This window comes from Alligator mississippiensis, chromosome 1 (assembly GCF_030867095.1).
Source record: "Alligator mississippiensis isolate rAllMis1 chromosome 1, rAllMis1, whole genome shotgun sequence".
In the NCBI taxonomy this organism is placed as follows: Eukaryota; Metazoa; Chordata; order Crocodylia; family Alligatoridae; genus Alligator; species Alligator mississippiensis.
Window position 1 is genome coordinate 330,502,518 of NC_081824.1, and position 17,817 is coordinate 330,520,334.

General features: G+C 43.6%; 1 protein-coding gene across 1 annotated transcript in view; it reads right to left on the minus strand.

The window, feature by feature from the left end:
* Positions 1-469: 469 nt before the first annotated feature.
* STS (steroid sulfatase) overlaps positions 470-17,817 on the minus strand; it is a 217,899-nt gene continuing 200,551 nt past the window's right edge. Inside the window, exon 11 of the mRNA XM_059720932.1 lies at positions 470-5,354. Within this exon, the coding sequence (XP_059576915.1) occupies positions 4,996-5,354 (359 nt within the window). The 3' untranslated portion in view covers positions 470-4,995. The remainder of the gene's footprint in view (positions 5,355-17,817) is intronic.

Below are 17,817 nucleotides of genomic sequence, written 5' to 3' on the forward strand. Positions count from 1 at the left end.
AAGAGCCTTCTCTTCCCTGTGGCTGGAAGGACACCCAACCACATTGCTCTGCCCCTGGCAGGAGGCTGGTCCCTTCCTGACTGAGAACAAATTTGTCCCTGGTCAATGTCTACACATGTGCTACTGCATGTTAGCTAATGCGCAGTAAATCTACCTGTAAAAACAGGCGGTAGATTCATTGGCAATGTGTAGGGGGTGCATGTGCGTGCTCGTGCGTCCCCTGAGATTGGCAGTGCACCCCCTGCAAAAAGCACCTCTCACCATCCCTACCCCTCCACCGCTGACACTGCCAGCTGTGTCTGCGGGTGGTAGCCGACTGCCGGTCAGCACTCACCATTCCCTCCCCACCCCCACTGCTGACACCTCTGTGGCTTCCTGCGGGAGCTCCCTGCTTGCTGCTGCCACACCCCCGCCACCACCACTGCTGCCGACACCTGTGGGCAGTTGCTGTGCCCCCCTAGCCTCTGGGGACATGCATTGTTCACGGATAGATTTACTGCACATTAGCTTATTTTATTGTGTAGTAGCTCAGCACACGGTTACATAGTGACACTTTACTGCTCACTAGATTTTACTGTACAGTAACGTATGTCATGTAGACTTGGACTTTGTTATCTTCAACACACTACCAATGTACATCTTACCTCTTCATTTCTCTTTCTCTGTACTATTGGTAGTGTTATTGTAATCCCTCCACTGGCTCTTCTTTGCCAAATGAAGAGGAAGAAATTGAGATTAAAAATACTTCAAAATACCACATTAATATCTTCCTCTGAACGCCCCAATGCTTCTCTTCTTAGCCACCTGTTATCTCATATTTAGGCCCTGAACCCACATGCACTAAATAATAACCATATATAGTAGAACCTGAAGTTCAGGATGTGCAGGATCCAGCCTTTAGCTTGGATGTTACTCAGCACTCAGGAAGAAGATTGGCTTTCTGCTATGTAGATGTCTTAGGGTTTCCTTTGTTATTAGAAACCAATTATTATAGGGTAATATAAAATGTTCAGCTCCGAGGATCTGATTTTAGGTACTTATAGGGCCTGCAATAACACTACATCCTAAAGTCTTTAATGTATTTAACATCACAACATCCCAGAAAAGGATTCACTCCTACTTGTGCAGAGATAACTCAGAGTGTCTCTGCATGACAATGCCTTGCCTTCTCGAGACTCAGGTTTGTGAATTCCTCTTTTGCAACTTGGCACCAATCTAGAGGAGCAGTGTCACATGGCATCACCACACCTCTGTAGATCTCATCCTGACTTTCACAAGGTCACACAGGGAGTCTAGCATGGAAGAAGACATGGACCAAAAGATCAGCTTTCCTCTGAAGCTAAACACACAGTTAAATTGTCCTAAACTGCAAACATGTTACCATGTTAAATTATTTGTATAGGCAGAGGATAATTAACATACAGAGATGAAAACAGCAGTCTCAATACATCTCAAAAGCACATTTCTTGTTAATAAATAGGATGTATGACTTAGCCACCCTCTGTGAAAAACAAACTTTTCTTTGTTAGGGCAGAAAATGCAATAATACAAAATGGTACATTGTGCTTCTCTTTTTATCCTGCGTATAAACAAACATATTTTAATTATCACAATCTGACATAGGAGATTCAAAATAGAAGATACAGAACTGAAAGATATAGTACATTTGTAATGCAGAAGAAGGGATCATTTTCTTTTATATACCAAACAAAAACACATCTAGCAGAAGTGCTGAAAAATATGGTATTACACTAAATAAAATCTTTATTGAAGCAACAATTGTAACATTAAATAGATTTCAGATTTTATTTGCAATGTCAAAATATTAAAAGTGGTGTTACATCAGATTTTTGTAAATATATTTGTGCCAGAAACAAGAAATACGCTTTACTGTCCAGATTTATCTATTTGTAATATTTCCTTGATTTTATAATGTACCATTACCTCACGCATTCTCACTAGGCCATAGACAATAATAAATAGAAGGTTAATGGCATAGTAAAGCCCAGGAAAACTGAGTTTGTATGTCAAGATTTTTACCTTCTAAGTGACAAAAAGCAGAATAGCTCTGGTGTTCAAAGACCTGTGGATTGTGAAGCAGGGAAGAATAGGTTAGGAAGTATTTAAGGGGTATGTATCTTCCAGAAAAAAAGATCAGAAGGACACCTAAGAGATAAGATCTGCTGAGAAAAGACACCAGAGAGGTAAGTGGAAGAATTATCTCCCTTAGAGTCTTAATCAGGAAACACATACTAGTGGCTTCCTCTGACAAAGAACTCCCGTTCCAGCCTCATGAAGAAAAGAAAGCAACTTCCAGAGGAAAAGAGAAGGATGTGGATATCATTAAGAGCATCCACTGAGGGACATATTAAGCTCACAGCCAAGCAGCTGCTGGAAGAAAAGAAGTTACAGACAGATTCAAACGAATCATTGCTATATAGTAAGCAAAAAATATATGCATTACAAAAAATCCATGATTCAATAATCCATGCAGATGACCATAAAAATACTTGTAGTACAACAAGTGCAGATTCTTTTGTTGCTAAATTTAATGTATATTTTGGGGATAAAATAAAGTAGACAGGAAACCAAGCTGAATGGATATCACATGGCTTTTCAGCTGTAATACAAATAACTCATACTGGTTAGCAGGGAGTCATGTGACCTGACTTACCTTGTCACTATGCACAGGATGTTGCTTTGTTATCTTCAACTTTCAGATAGGATACATGGCACAACATTTAGATGAATGATGAAAAATAATGCATTTGAGGCAAAGCTTCCAAAATAGGTAATACGGAAATACGGCATCATAGTGGCCAAGGAAGAGGGTAAGATATAGATGAATTTAAGAAACCTTACACTCCAGTGCATCAGGTTAAATAGGCAGAAAGCTACACTACACATCACAATGAGCATTCATATGACAAGTGGCTCCAAAGAACTGGGTCACCACCCAAGAGCAGTTTTTTAATGTTAATACCAGCAAAGATCATTTTTTGCATTAGTAACTTGCTAATACCATCCAACATCCTCTATTGCATTATGCTGTTGGACATGCAGTCATTAACTAGTGTTTTCTGACAAGGAGAAATTCACCTTATATTATCAGGCATCAAATCATTTTAATAGATTGTTGATATGTTTTCTTGTTTATACAAGCTGCTAATACAAATAGTTTGCCACGCTGTAGCACAGAAAGAAAATGTGCATGATAAGGTGCAGAGTAAACACTGGTAATAAAATTAGGCCTGAAGTGCTACAGATGTCCTTAGGCCAACATCTAATTGGCTTTTGGGGAATTCGAACTCCCAAACTCCAATCTATTTAGACTTCTCAGAAAACTGCAGACCCTTTTGGGGGCTTTCAAAGCAAATACTTAAAGCAAGACTCTCTCTCTGATTCTCATGCAGTTCCTTCTGTTAACAGAAAAGCTGGTCTGATAGATGGAAAAAGACTTTCATGGTATGGCCTGAGTTTGGAGTTCTGATGTCTGGTATGGGCAGGTCTAGCTACCCATGCACTGGATAGTGCCCAAGAATTAATTTTGTTATAGACCTTACTGAAGGACTAGGAAGGATCCAACAGATTGCAGGAAAATAGGCTTAATTGTTGGCTACACAAGGCTTCCTATGACATATTCCTTTTTCTACCTCCCTATGTCTACATTTCAGTATGCCTGATCTGTTCACATACAAACTGGTGAAATCAAAACTCAGCATCTAGTTCTCTGGTTAAATGGGGCTCTGGTTTATTGTGTAGTCAACTATAAACTATATTGGACAATCAGCCAGCCATTTATTGTGCCACAGTGATGTTGGCTGCCTGTGTTCAATGCTACTACAAAACCTTTCTTTATTGGTATGTTTCTGCATCTGTCAATTTATCAATCAAGCCTTCACCTATCCTGCAACTTTATTTTCTCTTCCCTTCTCCACTGATCAGCTGATTGGCAGGATCAGGGTGGACACTTTCTCTCATGATTTGAATTGTCCCAGGGAGTCGTAGGATGTCTCCAGCTTCATATCTGTGTACAGGATGTTGGGTATTCTCCCATATCTCAAACCATCCCAGGGCTCCAAAACAGTTCCGGTCATAGCACCTCTGATTCCCACCCCTTGCACAGGACCAGACTGACCTAGTGCTAAGAAGGGGCAGAGGGACAGTATCTCATGGCTTGATCTATCTGGGGCACTCCTGAGATGAAAGTGCATCTGCTCCCCTGTGTGATCAGGTCCAGATTACACTCAGGGTGACCTGGAGTTGTGTATGGCAGGAGGACATCCTCCCATAGTTTGAATCATCCCAGGGCTCTAGGAAAGTTCCATCAGCAATGCATTTGTCTCCTATCCAGTGCACAGCTCTGTCACAACTCCAGATCACCCTGGAGCTGTGCAAGAGCGGATGGGTAGGGAGGATGAAAGGGAAGGTAATATCTGATGGCAAAAACTATCCAGGGGCTTCAGGATAGTTTCAGCCACAGCACTTCTGCTTCCCACCCCATTCACGAAGCCAGGGTGACCCAGGGTTCTGCATGGAGTGGAAGTATTCCCAAGTTTCCCATTCTGGGCATTCCCAGAGCAGGTTAAGCTGCAGGGGAATGCCCCCTTCACCCCACTAAGTCCTGCTGATCAGCTGATTGGAAGGACCAAGCCAAGGGGACATTCTCTCATGGTTTGAACCATAGGTGGCAGCCCTGGCTTTGAGTAATGGTGTGCCTCTCCTTTCTCCCAGGGTTAACTGGAGTTGTGTATTGGGTTGCAGGGGAGGGACATTGCCCTGTGCTTTGATCCATCCTGAGTGGCCCAGGGATGGTCAAATTGAATTAGGACCCTGACCAGTCCTGAGTTTGTCATTAGTTAATTACTGTACTGGTTCAAGAAAGACTTGCTACCCACAATACTTGTTCCAATTCTTGTAAATAAAAGTGCAGCTTTGTTTATCCAGAAAGCATGCATCTGTATTTCATTGTTTTCATGCCTTTGGCAAGTTCAGTTATTCTCTTGACTCATGGTCACAATAACAGAAGAGAAAGACAGAAGAGCAACACGGTTGAAGCCATGGTTTCCACAAAATATTCCCCCATGATAACTGGTCAGGAACTACATGCAATGATTTAGTGTGATTGCTTATTGCTTGTTGAATGACATTAAGGATGTCATAGAAACGAATCTCAGTTTCTGGCGTCAGTGGATTTCTCTCTTCTGGGTCCCTGGAGAGATCAAAGAGTAGTGGTGGATCATGATGTCTAATATAACTTCCATGACAATGACACACATGGGAATGGTAACAACCATTTGAGTCTTCAGGATAAAAGATTGGAGTGAAGAAAAAAGCTTTCCATATAGCATCACCTGCAATTTACAGAAATATATCAAGTGGTGATAGGCTAACAAAATAAAATATCTTTAAGCTTGTGAAAATTAAAATTAAACTACTTAATATAACTCATTTATTTCAACTTTTATGTATATATATGGAAACTACAAAATATTTAAATGGACAAAAAGTATCCATTTGAAACATAATCTAGGTAGACTTGTGATTCACATAAATCACAGAAAGCTTAAAACAACTTGTACTTTTACTCATTTGCATACCATACCTTTTGTGCTAAAGGAAATCCTTGCAAATAAGCACAAAACCATTGCATTGACTTCTTCCAGGCTTATTAAAGTGTACCTCTGCAACGATGATGACAAATCACTCAGCTGTAAATAGCAGCTGGTGTGCTAACACATTATTACCTCTTGCTCCCCTCCATGTGATTGTTCTATCTACCTCTTATCTTTATCATACACTTAGTTCAAAAGCTGTTGAGGCAGACTGTCTTTCTATTCCATGTTACTACAGCAATTAGCATAATTTGGTCCTCAATAACTGTTTAAGAACCCTAGATACTTTTGTGCTAGTATTCCTAATAATAATACAGATTAAAAATACAGATTAAATTGAATTACACTTGTTTAGAAAATAGGGCAATATCATCTGTAGGTGAATTGTCAAACGGGAATCAAATGTGTCTGAGACTCTTAATACATTGCTAAATTTCTCATTTCTTTTGTACAGGCAATGGTATGAACTGCTGTACCATAGCTTAATTTCTCTGATCAATTCATGTTTCCAAAGAAGGAAAGGTAGATTTATGACTAACATAAATCACACATGAGTTGGTACCTAAAGAAGGCAGATAAATTCTAAGATAAGATGAATTGGAGGACCCCAAAATGTTTACCAGAAAAGAAGTCTACCAGGAAACGGCTAACTCTTGACTCAAATTCTGCAGTCAGACAGCAATTTTGTATTTCACCTAGGACACAGCAGTATTGTTCCAGAAGCAAACCAAAGAATAAATTGTATCTCAGAAGGCACATCTACATGAGCAATTAGTGCACGTGAATAAACTCCAGAGCAATCAGCTCCAGAGTTTATTCATGTGTAGCATCTGAAGCCAGGCAGAAGCAGCCCTGGCTGGCAGGAATCCCTGGGGTTCAGCCTGTCAGCCTGGGAATTCTTCTTCCAGCTCCATGTGCTGCAGGAGTCAGCCCCCTCACTGCATTACCCTTGTGCCCCAGCCATTTGGGTAGCATCTACATATGTGCTGCTGAGGAGCTGTTTAGTTTGCATCAGGATAGTATCTGCAACCAGAAGTCAACTGTGCAGTAAATGTCTTGTGTAGATGTACCCAGGGAAATGCACTTGTTGGTACTGCTTCACATTTTGCATTAAAAATTAATCTCAGTCAAAAGAGTTTCAGCTAGCTTTATTAATCTGGTAACTGGTTGTCATGGATTTACATGCAGGGCTACAAAATGTAGTATTCATTAAGCTCACTAATTAACCAGAAATGGAATTCATTAGGAAACAGGATGGGGGTGGGGGGTTGGAGAGATAGGTGGTACATCTTACATGTCCAAAATACATTACACTAGGCTTTTAGAGATAATATTGGCTTGCAGGCTGATAGGTTCCAGTGAAAAAAGAGCTGGAGAATAAGGTTATAATCTACAACACGGATTTAAAAGGAAGTAAATAACCTTATGATTCTTTACAGCTGCTTTTGTTATAGATCATTCTTCACAATATAAGAGATATTACTTTAAGGAACTTTTCCGTGACAAACTGATAGAGCCTGGAGACTTCCAGTTCTCTTAGACTGCACGCACATTCAGTTATCAGGGGCAGATGGGTGAAGGTTACAATAGAAATTGGGCAGAGGAATCACTCTAAATGTTGATGAAAAATAAGCAAAGGTGAAGGACATTTGGAGGAGGTAGTGAATTTCTTGTACAGGCAGTAAATCACAGCACTTCAAAAATCCCGAGAAGGTACTGACTCCAACATCAGGCATCAACAGGCACTTGTACACATGACAAATATTGGCTGTTTTGCGGTTTAATTGCATCACACTGTGCATGTGAGGGGGGGGGAGTGTTATAAATTAAATGAGTTTGTTATGTTGCAAACCAAACCACATCATCATGTAGTTTAGTTTGCAGTGTAGCTATTTGTAACATTGCAGCTTTTGACACCTCACCCCCAACTCCCGGCTGCAGAAAAGGTGGGCTGAAGGCAGAAGCAGCGAGGGGCCGGTTCCTTTTTATTTTCATGGAACCTGCCCACCAACCTCATGGCTGGCAGTCAAGATGCTCATGGGCTGAGTGGTCCCTGAGCTGTGGGGAACCCCAGTCCTTTTCTCTGCAGTGGCAGTGCCCCCCAGGGCTGCCTGGGTGGGCTGTTAGTGGGTGGGTGATGGCCCAGCTTGGGGAACAGTCAGATCAGGCTGGGTGCTGCCTCCAAGCTAGGGCAGCACCCACCTACTAGCCACCTGCCAGGGTGGCCCCGGGGGGGGCGGGGGTTGCTACCACTATGGAGGAATAACAGGTTTCCTCCACAGGTCAGGGACCACTGGCAGCTCAACTCCTGGCCATGGGAGAGGCAAACAGACTCTGCAAAAAAAAAAAGAAAAAAGAAGAGAAGCAGGCCCCTCACCACTTATTTGTTTTCCAGAGAGGCCTGCCTGCATGAGCTGCTGGTGGCTTGCACAGGCTCTGAGCTGTGGGTGGGACCCAGTCCTTCCCTTTGCAGTGGCTGTGCCCCTCAGGGTCACCAGGGTAGGGTGCTAGCAGCATGGGTGCTGCCTCATTTTGGAGGCAGCACCCCACTGGATCCAACAGTTCCTGAGCACACCTGGGGAGCAGCACTTGACAGGTTTCCAGTGGGCAGGCTCAGGAACAATTGGATCTGGCAGGGTGCTGCCTCTGAGCTGGGGCAGCACCCGTGTAGCTAGCACCCTGCCCTGACAGCCTTGAGGTAAGGACCGGGCCCCCCCCATAGCTCAGGGGCTGCACAGCCCACCAGCAGCTCACGTGGGCAAGCCACACCAGAAAAAGAAAAAAGTGGCAAGGGGCCTGAACCTTTTTCTTTTTTCATGAAGCTTGCCCACGTCTCCCATGGCTGGGGGGAGAGCTAGCAGTAGACCCTGAGTTGCTGCGGGAGGGGGCAGTCCTGCCCTCTGCAGTGGCGGTGCCCCCAAGGGCCACCTGGGCAGGGGGACAGCAGGCGGGGGCTGCCCCAGCTCGGAGGCAGCACCTGGCCTGATCCAACTGTTCCCCAAGCCCATGCTGGGGCAGCAGCTGCCTGCTAGCAGCACACCAAGGCTGCCCCAGGGTGCACCACAACTGCACAGGGAAGGACTGGGGGCCCCTGCTGCAGCTCAGGGACCGCTTGGCCTGCCAGCAGCTCACCCTCCCACCCCCTACCCCTGCCACCAGAGAGGTGAGCAGGTGAGCAGGCTCCATCCAAAAAAAAAAATTAAAAAAAAGATCAGGCCCCTCACAACACTAATGGACGGAAGCCCCTAAATTGAAACGGTGGGTTTTTAATCATTGCAATTAAAAACCCGCCATTTCAATTTAGGTGACTAAACCCCTGTCATGTATAAAAATGCCCAACATGATTACAGAGTTGGTAGGTTAGTCACAGTAAAGATAGAACCAATTTCAATATAATTTTGAAACATGCATTAATTTTTTTGCTGCTTATGTTATTTGCTGATTTCTTGCAGTCAAAGAAATTATTTTAAATTTACACGACTCCATGTACAGGATAATGTTCAGAGCCTCCTTCTGATCATGCCCTCATTTACAACAATATTAATTTAAGCATTCTGAGACAGGTATGTTGTTCTATGCTAAGTGTTGCTTCAAGCTATTTTGGGCATTTAACTGGTAAGATGGATAGAGAAACAGAGGGAATTTAAAAAAAAGCTAAACATTATATCAATCAGTGATATGTGTGAGCTGTAGGCTGTATAGGGCCATAGATGGTATAGACAGAAGTTATGTTTTTTGTGCGATCAGCCCCCTGAAATCACTCTGAGACCATGACACACAAGTATGGCTGAAGAGCACTCTTAAAGTGGCCAATCATGAAAAAAATGAACTCTTATCAAATGAGGTATCAGATGAAGACGCTCTGATTTAGAGAGTCTTAGGGAAATTGTCTTCATTAGGTTTAACTTTTCACACAACTGAGGCTGGGCACATGCATCCGGAGGGCAGGGAACAGCTGCAAGCAGATCTGGACAGGTTGGACAAGTGGGCAGAAAGCAACAGAATGCAGCTCAACAAGGAGAAATGCAAAGTGCTGCACCTAGGGAGGAAAAATGTCCAGCATACCTATTGCCTAGGAAATGACCTGCTGTGTGGCACGGAAGTGGAAAGGGATCTTGGAGTCCTAGTGGACTCCAAGATGAACATGAGTCGGCAGTGTGACGAAGCCATCAAAAAAGCCAATGGCACTTTATCGTGCATCAGCAGATGCATGACAAATAGGTCTAAGGAGGTGATACTTCCCCTCTATCGGGCGCTGGTCAGACTGCAGTTGGAGTACTGCGTGCAATTCTGGGCGCCGCAATTCAAGAGGGATGTGGATAACCTGGAGAGGGTCCAGAGAAGGGCCACTCGTATGGTTAAGGGCCTGCAGACCAAGCCCTACAAGGAGAGACTAGAGAAACTGGATCTTTTCAGCCTCCGCAAGAGAAGGTTGAGAGGCGACCTTGTGGCTGCCTATAAGTTCATCACGGGGGCACAGAAGGGGATTGGTGAGTATTTATTCACCAAGGCGCCCCCGGGGGTTACGAGAAATAATGGCCAGAAGTTAGCAGAGAGCAGATTTAGATTGGAAATTAGGAAGAATTTCTTCACAGTTAGAGTGGACAGGGTCTGGAACGGGCTCCGAAGGAAGGTGGTGCTCTCCCCTCCCCTGGGAATCTTCAAGAGGAGGTTAAATGAGCATCTAGCTGGGGTCATCTAGACCCAGCACTCTTTCCTGCTTATGCAGGGGGTCGGACTCAATGATCTATTGAGGTCCCTTCTGACCCTAATATCTATGAGTCTATGAATCCCAGCCCCACTTCCAGAGCTGTCAGCAGGAAGGGAGGAGGGAGGGGAAACCAGCAGCAGTGAGATGCCGACTGGGGTTTACTTAGCCTGAGCTGGAGAGGGGAGCTGCATGGATCGGAGCCCCCTTCCCCTGCCTCACAGCTTTCTCCCAGACCACCCACCTCCAGCTCAGGCTGGGCAAACCCAGGCTGGCAGCCTGCTGCTGCTGGCTTCCTCTCCTCACTCCCCACTCTGTTCTTGCTGACAGCCCGGGAACTGGGAGAGGAAGGGGCTGGGGAGAAGGGCTGCTCCTCCATGGGCTGCTCACCTGCAGGAATGCTCAGTCCCCCCCTTCCCATCTCCCCAAATCAACAGGAGAATATCTGTTGGGTTGCAGGGGGGGAAGGGGGCACTTTAACTCCTGGCGCACATCTGTCAGCACCCACAACAGGGCTGGGCTGGTGTATCCCAACTAACTACCTGGTCTGTAGCAAGAGAAGATACATTATAAGGATACAGCAATCAACAGAAAAAAAAATCTATATGACTACTGAGATAGAGCAAAATAAAGAAATTCTAATACAAATATTCATGTGAGGCTTTGAGGAGACCATGCCTCATATCTGTCTTTGGGAGCATGACTATAACAGTGAAAAATATATAGTCAACTCTTTCATTTCTGGGCACTATAGCATAGTGTCAGTTCCAGGATTTATCTGTATAAATATCAAGTGAGGTGTTCTGAGTATTTCAGTCAGCTCAAATAAATAAATATGTTTACAAAAGGCAAAATGGACATAAAAATGGAGTAAATATCCAGTTCGTAACAACCATCCTTTCCTACCCTGACTGTCAAAAAGGATATTTACTGTTAAGACAGATAGATTAAGATCCCTTTTTCACAGCAGCCTGTATCTTGCAGTAGCACGTGAAACTCTTCCTGACACATTTAAATATTGTCACTTTGGCTAGTTTTACAGGAAACCCTTGCTATTCGTGGGCTCAGCATTCATGATTTCAAATATTCATGAATGCCAAACCCGCATCTTAAATATGCTCCTTGGGAGCTCTGTGCTTGCTGCCTCCAGGCTCCCACTGCCACGCTGCTGCCACCATGCTGCCACCATCACCAGAGCAGCCATGCCCACCCCCCAGCTGCCGGGGGCACTGCATTCATGAATGCAGATTGCATTCATTAACGTACTGCCTTATTTGTGGATTTTGCCATTTGCGGGGATCTCAAGAATGCATCCCCTACAAATGGCAAGGTTCTCCTGTACTTCTGTAGATACTTACAATAATTTTTCAGCTTTGCTGCTACTTAACATGGTGGGAATTTTGAGCTAAACAGGAAACTGAGTGAAAGCTGGTTATATTTTGCAATACCCAGTTGTATCACGGTGATACTTCACTGAAAATATGGAACAACAATGGGATGCTTGAAGAATAGCAGTGCAGGGTTTAACAACTGATTTCCTAATCACTATAAAAAGTAAGTCATAGTCTGTGCCTGTGGAATGGCCGTTATATACTGGTAGACATAAAGAGCTGTCAGAGTTGTAATCGGTAAAGCTGATGAACTGTATAAGGCTGGATATTAAAAGTTAAGAGTTCCCTTCTCTTTCAGCTGGTATAAAATTTCATTCTGCTAGAGGGTTAATGACGAGGATCAAATTAATCTCCCAGTAATTAACAGTCCCTTTGTTCTACAACCTATCTGGAGAGGAAGCTCTCAGTTGAGATAGGACTTCCTGCATTATCTATTCCTCCGTGAGCACCTGGGCTCTCCTACACTCAGCCTTACCAGGTGTCATCAGCCTAAGGAAGAGCTAATGAGCTGGAGCTGCTTCACAGCTGCTTCAGCTCCCCACCCATGCTCCCAGGAATCACTAAGCAACTTGCAGTAGTATTTGCTGTCCAATGCTCCTTTCAGCCTAACCCTACCCCCTTGCTCCAACACATACACAAAAAATTAGCAAAGAAATTCACATACAAGAACTTCTGGTATTTACAGTTACAGCTGTTGAATTCCTCTCAGCACAATCACTGAAGACATGGAAAACACCAGTGTAGGCAATACTAACATTTAGACCAACCACAATGTATATGAAAAATGCCACTCAATTCCACTCACAAATGATTCACCTCTACAATAAAATCCTTTTACATCCCAGCACTCATCCACTCAATACTTTCATAGAAACCTTCACATTCACACAGACAACCATATTTCCAAAGACTAGTTGTAACAATACAGTCTCTCAGTAAAATATGTTAATCTTTCTATAGGTGCGAGAGGTACTTAGCACTGTCTCTAGTCTGAAGTTAGGTAGAAGGCAGATGGCACTTTATAAACTCATTCTCTAGTTTATAGCCTATGAGGTGCCACTCTGCCCTGCCTTCTGTCTAACAGTGGAGTTCAGGTTGCATGTGCGGGGAGGGGGGATGTCTTGGTAGTAATATTCTTAAGTCATGGAAGGCTAGATCCTACTGTCAGATATGCAGCGACTAAAATCAGTACAAGTTATAGTTATGTTATATCCTTGATTTCATATTTTCCTACTGTCTTCCTACTTATTTTTGTGAAGATAGATTTGCGTTTGCTGTTTTCTTTGCTACAGGTTCAAAATACTTGAATTCCTTTCAAAAGAAAGAGAAATTCAAAACACTGTTTTTTCTGTGTAAAGCAAGGAGGTTGTCTGTCTGTCCTTGACTTGAGGCACTTAAATATCTCTGAGGCTCTGGACTTCCTGATTCTTCACAGATATTATGTTCGGAGTGTAACCATCACAAGTTTTCCCATTCTAACTCATGCCATTCTCTAAAGTACTTTCACAAAGTACCAAGCAATAATCACAACTGATTTCAGGAAGAAAATGTCTTCAAATTGTTATTGCTATGGTCTTGATTTATTTCTGTATTTTTAGAATAATTTGATTATGAATTATGTTACTGTATACACAGATACAGACAGTCACCAAACATATTAGCCTACTAATAAATGACAAGCAGAGAATTTAATGCAAACTTATTCTTTGTTCCAAGAAAGACTTCCATACTAAGATTCCTTCTTATCCTTACAGAGGCTAGCTATAGACATTCAAAAAGCCCAAGGCAGAGTCAATTTAAATTATGTGGTTTCCTGTAAGCAATGCAGTTTAGATTGGTAGCGAACAGAATATACATATGCCCTTTGATGATGGTGGGGCAAATCTTAGACTGGGTTCTGCCATTTTAAAACCTGTCTATATGTGCTGAACTTCTGTTCTATTATGGGTATAATCCAGTTTCCAATGACTTACACCAGTAAAAGTGTAATGTCTGTACCTGGCCAGAATCACATTCAGTTTTATGGTACACTACACAGGTACAGCAGCCTATCTGGCTAAGTACAGGCAGTCAAAAAGCCTGAGTCTGAATTGATTCAATCTTTGAAGGTTAGTCTAAACTAGATTGAGCTGATAAGCAAATGAACAGACATTCACATGCCTGCAGTAGCTCAGGCTAGAAGTCAGGGGAGGCAATAGAGCATGCCTCCCTGCTCAACTGGAGCAGACAGGTTGGGCCTTCAAGGCTAGCCTGCCCATGTGGTGGGAGGGTTGCAGGGGAAGTACAAAGCCTGGGGCTGGGGGACTGTGAGTTCACTTGAATCTGGAGAGGATCTGGGACAGAAGTTCAATAAATCTATTTAACCTAAATCAGTTAAGTCCAATACTGCATCCATCCAGGTTTATCTTAAACTGGTTTTGACCATTTGGAAAGTGGTTTATATGTGCTGAACTTCTGCTGTGTTATGGAGTTGAACCAGTCTCTGATCACTTATACCAGTTTATGTGTAATTTCTGTCCATAACCTCTGAGCCCCTAGCCTGTGAGCTCCTGTTATTCACATAAACATTCTTACTTAAGCCTGAACTGGGAACTTGATCATGTCCTTGTCTCTGTGAAACAGAAGAAGCCAGTTCTTATTCTTTTACAATAACAAGTTACATGTAGAAGGAAACCACCATTTTTTCTGCTTATCTCCTGCCAAAAGGAGGGATGGGGGAAGGCAGATGGGAGTGCATCAAGGCTTGCCTTGATTCAGTCCCTCAGCTTTCCATCTCATGTAGCTAACCATGTGAATACAAACTACATTCTTTCATAGGTTGCTGGGATTTATTTTCTCCTTAAAGCAAGAGAAAATCAGATTGGGACAAGTAAATTATTTTTGGGTCCCAGCCTGGATGAATTAGTTATATATCAACCCCAAGTTGTACCTTAATCTCACACAGAATATTCATAATGTCACCTGCTTCTTATTGCAATCCAGAGGTTCTGCATTAATTCAGTCAGCATATTATAAGAAGTACTAGTTTTCAACAGCAGATTTTATTTTTCTGTACAGTACAAGGTGAAAATGGATGTTTTCACACAAGAGCCCAACTGTGAATAAGCTGAGGGATCAATGTGAATGCGCACAGTAGAAATTATTGTCTCTGGTGAGTTGAAGCACCAGTTTTAAAAAGTCTTACTGAGAAAAGACTTTACCTTTTCAACATGTTTTTGCTCTTCAGCTGTCACCAAAGCTGGGCTGCTAAGAGAGAACTTAAAATGACCTCCAGCATTATAAAAGACACTTTTTCTTTGGTAAGGCAGAACATTTACATTTTTTTTACATTTTTCAGCCCTGTGAAAATCCCTCCAAAACAAATCCCAACTGTGAAATTATGGATACAAAATTCTGTTGTTATTATGAATACTGCATATGTCATATATTCCTATCTGTTGAACTTTGGGGGAAAAGTTGCTTCAGATTTGTCATTTAAAGAAACGTTACGGGTGATATGCAGATATCCCACCACCACAGCATGGTTCAAGTATTAAAAAATGTGGTGTGTGCATATAATCTTTTTGAGGAGTTGTGCAGCTGAACTGTGTACTGAGAGTTAGATGATAACAACTCTTTGTTTTGGGGTTAACCTGTTCAAGTGTATTTTCTGGTCCCAAACTAGAATTTGTTGAATTTATGTCTTGTTTGGAGTGGATCTAATTTATTATAATTATTTATTTGTATTATAGTAGTGTTTTAGAGATGAGGAAAACATTGTACTCAGTGCTGTGTAAATATTCAGCAAAGGATAAACCCCCTGCTTCAAAGAGCTGGTAATCTAGGAGATGGGTGAGTATACCAGATGGAAGGAACACAAAGAAATAATAGGACATAAGGTTGTATCATTTTGCATTTTTACTTAGAAATATCTAATCCTTTTTAATGTGCATGTTTCCATAGCAATCCCATTGATGTAAAGATAAGATGTCCACCTTTTCAATTTTGCATCAGATTGAGGGTGAATATAATCACTCAGATCAACCAATTGAAGTTGAGTGGTTTAGTTTGAGTGGTTGGACCCCCTGCTGGTAAAGCACTGTACAAGCATTCAGCATTTGTGGCAGAGGAGTGTGCCGACAGTCTGCACTGGCATTGGCCCACAGCTGGGGGGCCCAGTGCACACATCCCAGCCTGCTTGGCTGGCTCCCCGGGGTGCTGGAGAATGCCAAGTACACACAGCAGCTCCGACTCATTGGGCACCACAGAAGACCATAACCCCTCAGGAGAACTCCCATTCACAGTAACTCTTCCCTCTATCCCTGCTTGGAGATGTCAAGAAAAGAGATCTGGACCCTGTCCCCTCTCTGGTCAATTGAATGTGCAACAGTTTCCACTCCTGCAGCCTGCTATGGATCCCTACCACTCTTGCAGAGGGTGACAGACCCAGTAGTTTCATTACATCCTCCTTGGAGCTCTACACATATCTCATCAGAGGCTCAGGGACACTTCACATTCCCATCTTTGTGCAGGGATTAGGAGCCCAATGTCCCATATAGGGCCACTTACCAGACTATGCAGCCACCCTGCCCCCAAGAGGGTTGATGAGTTCCACCTGGTTAACTAATATATGGGATACCATGGATTGAAAGTTGCTCAGATAGCACCTCTTCACCATCTACCAGCACTTTGGGGCTCATGATAGGAGCAGTAACTAGTGGGAATAGACCATCCTTTGCACCTTGTACAATGAGTAGTGACTGCAGAATTTGCACTTGTGCTGGGTAGGGCTATGCCAAGCTTTGGTCACTGATTCAATTAGGCAGAGATTCAGCCCAATTTGGCAGCTGAATCTCTGAATCCAAATCAAATTAGGAGACCCTTTAATCTCTGCAAATTGAATTGGAACTCTCCAAATCAATTCAGAGAGATTCGGGGAGATTTGATGATTTGGACATAGACACAACTTTCAATTTTTTTCTACATACCTCAGGGTACCAGGCAGCTCATGAATGCTGAGATGGTGGGGTGGACGGAGCATCCCAGGGGAGCGTGGGGATGGTCCCCAGTGGCTCGGTGGCGGACCCAGAAGTGGAGCAGAATGCACTGGGGACCCCCCCGCACTCTGGTGGGATGCTCTACTGCCCCACCGTCTCAGCATTCATAAGCCACACCTGGTACCTCGAGGTATGTAAAAAAACATTTAAAGCTGTGTCTATGGCTGAATCGCTGATTCTCCAAATCGCTATCAAATCTTCAGATTCAGATACGGCCAAATCGAATTAGGACAGTGATCTGAATCAACAAATCGAATCACTTTCCCCCAATTTGGGTCGAATCCAAATCCAAATCAAATACGGCCTGTTTCCCTAGTGCTGGGCCACCTTCATGGACATTGTCACCCAGCTGGCACTCCACACTGAGCAGCAGGACATCAACATAAGGCCACCCTGGCTCCAGAGAAGGGTGCTGTCATCACCATATGGAAGTTTGCCACCCTGAAAGCTTTCACTCCATCGCCAACCATTTTGGTGTGGGCAAGGCCACAGACAGAGCAGAAGTCTAGGATGTTTTCCATGTCATCCAGGACATGCTAATGAACTGTATTATGGCACAAGGTCGTCTCTGGCTTCCACTGGATGGGCTTCCCTAGCTGCAAGGGAGCCATCAATAGCAGCCACATTCTCACGCTCTGCCTGCCTCAAGTCTACATGGAGTCCATAAATGACTAGGGCTTCTTCTCTGTCATGCTGTAGGTCATTGTCAACTCCTGTAGCTGCCTCAATCACATCTTTGCCAGCTGGTTGTCAGTGCTCACAAGGCCAGGGTATTCTGCAACTCCACCCTTCCACAGTTGATAGGCAATGGCCAGTATGCCCTAGAGGACCCCAGTACTGCGGAGGGCAGAGTCACCACCCCTCATCCTTGGACACCTGGCTGACCCTTTCCTCCCTTGCCTCATGAAACCCTACACAGGGCACCTAGACTGTAGGCAGGAGCAGTTCAACTGCTGCCTCAGCAGTTCCTGAATGACTGTCAAGTGTGTCATCAGCTGTCTCTCTTCATGACTTCACAGCGGGGCAGTCGGTACCTCATAGTTCATTGAGGGACCCTGATGTTTTCA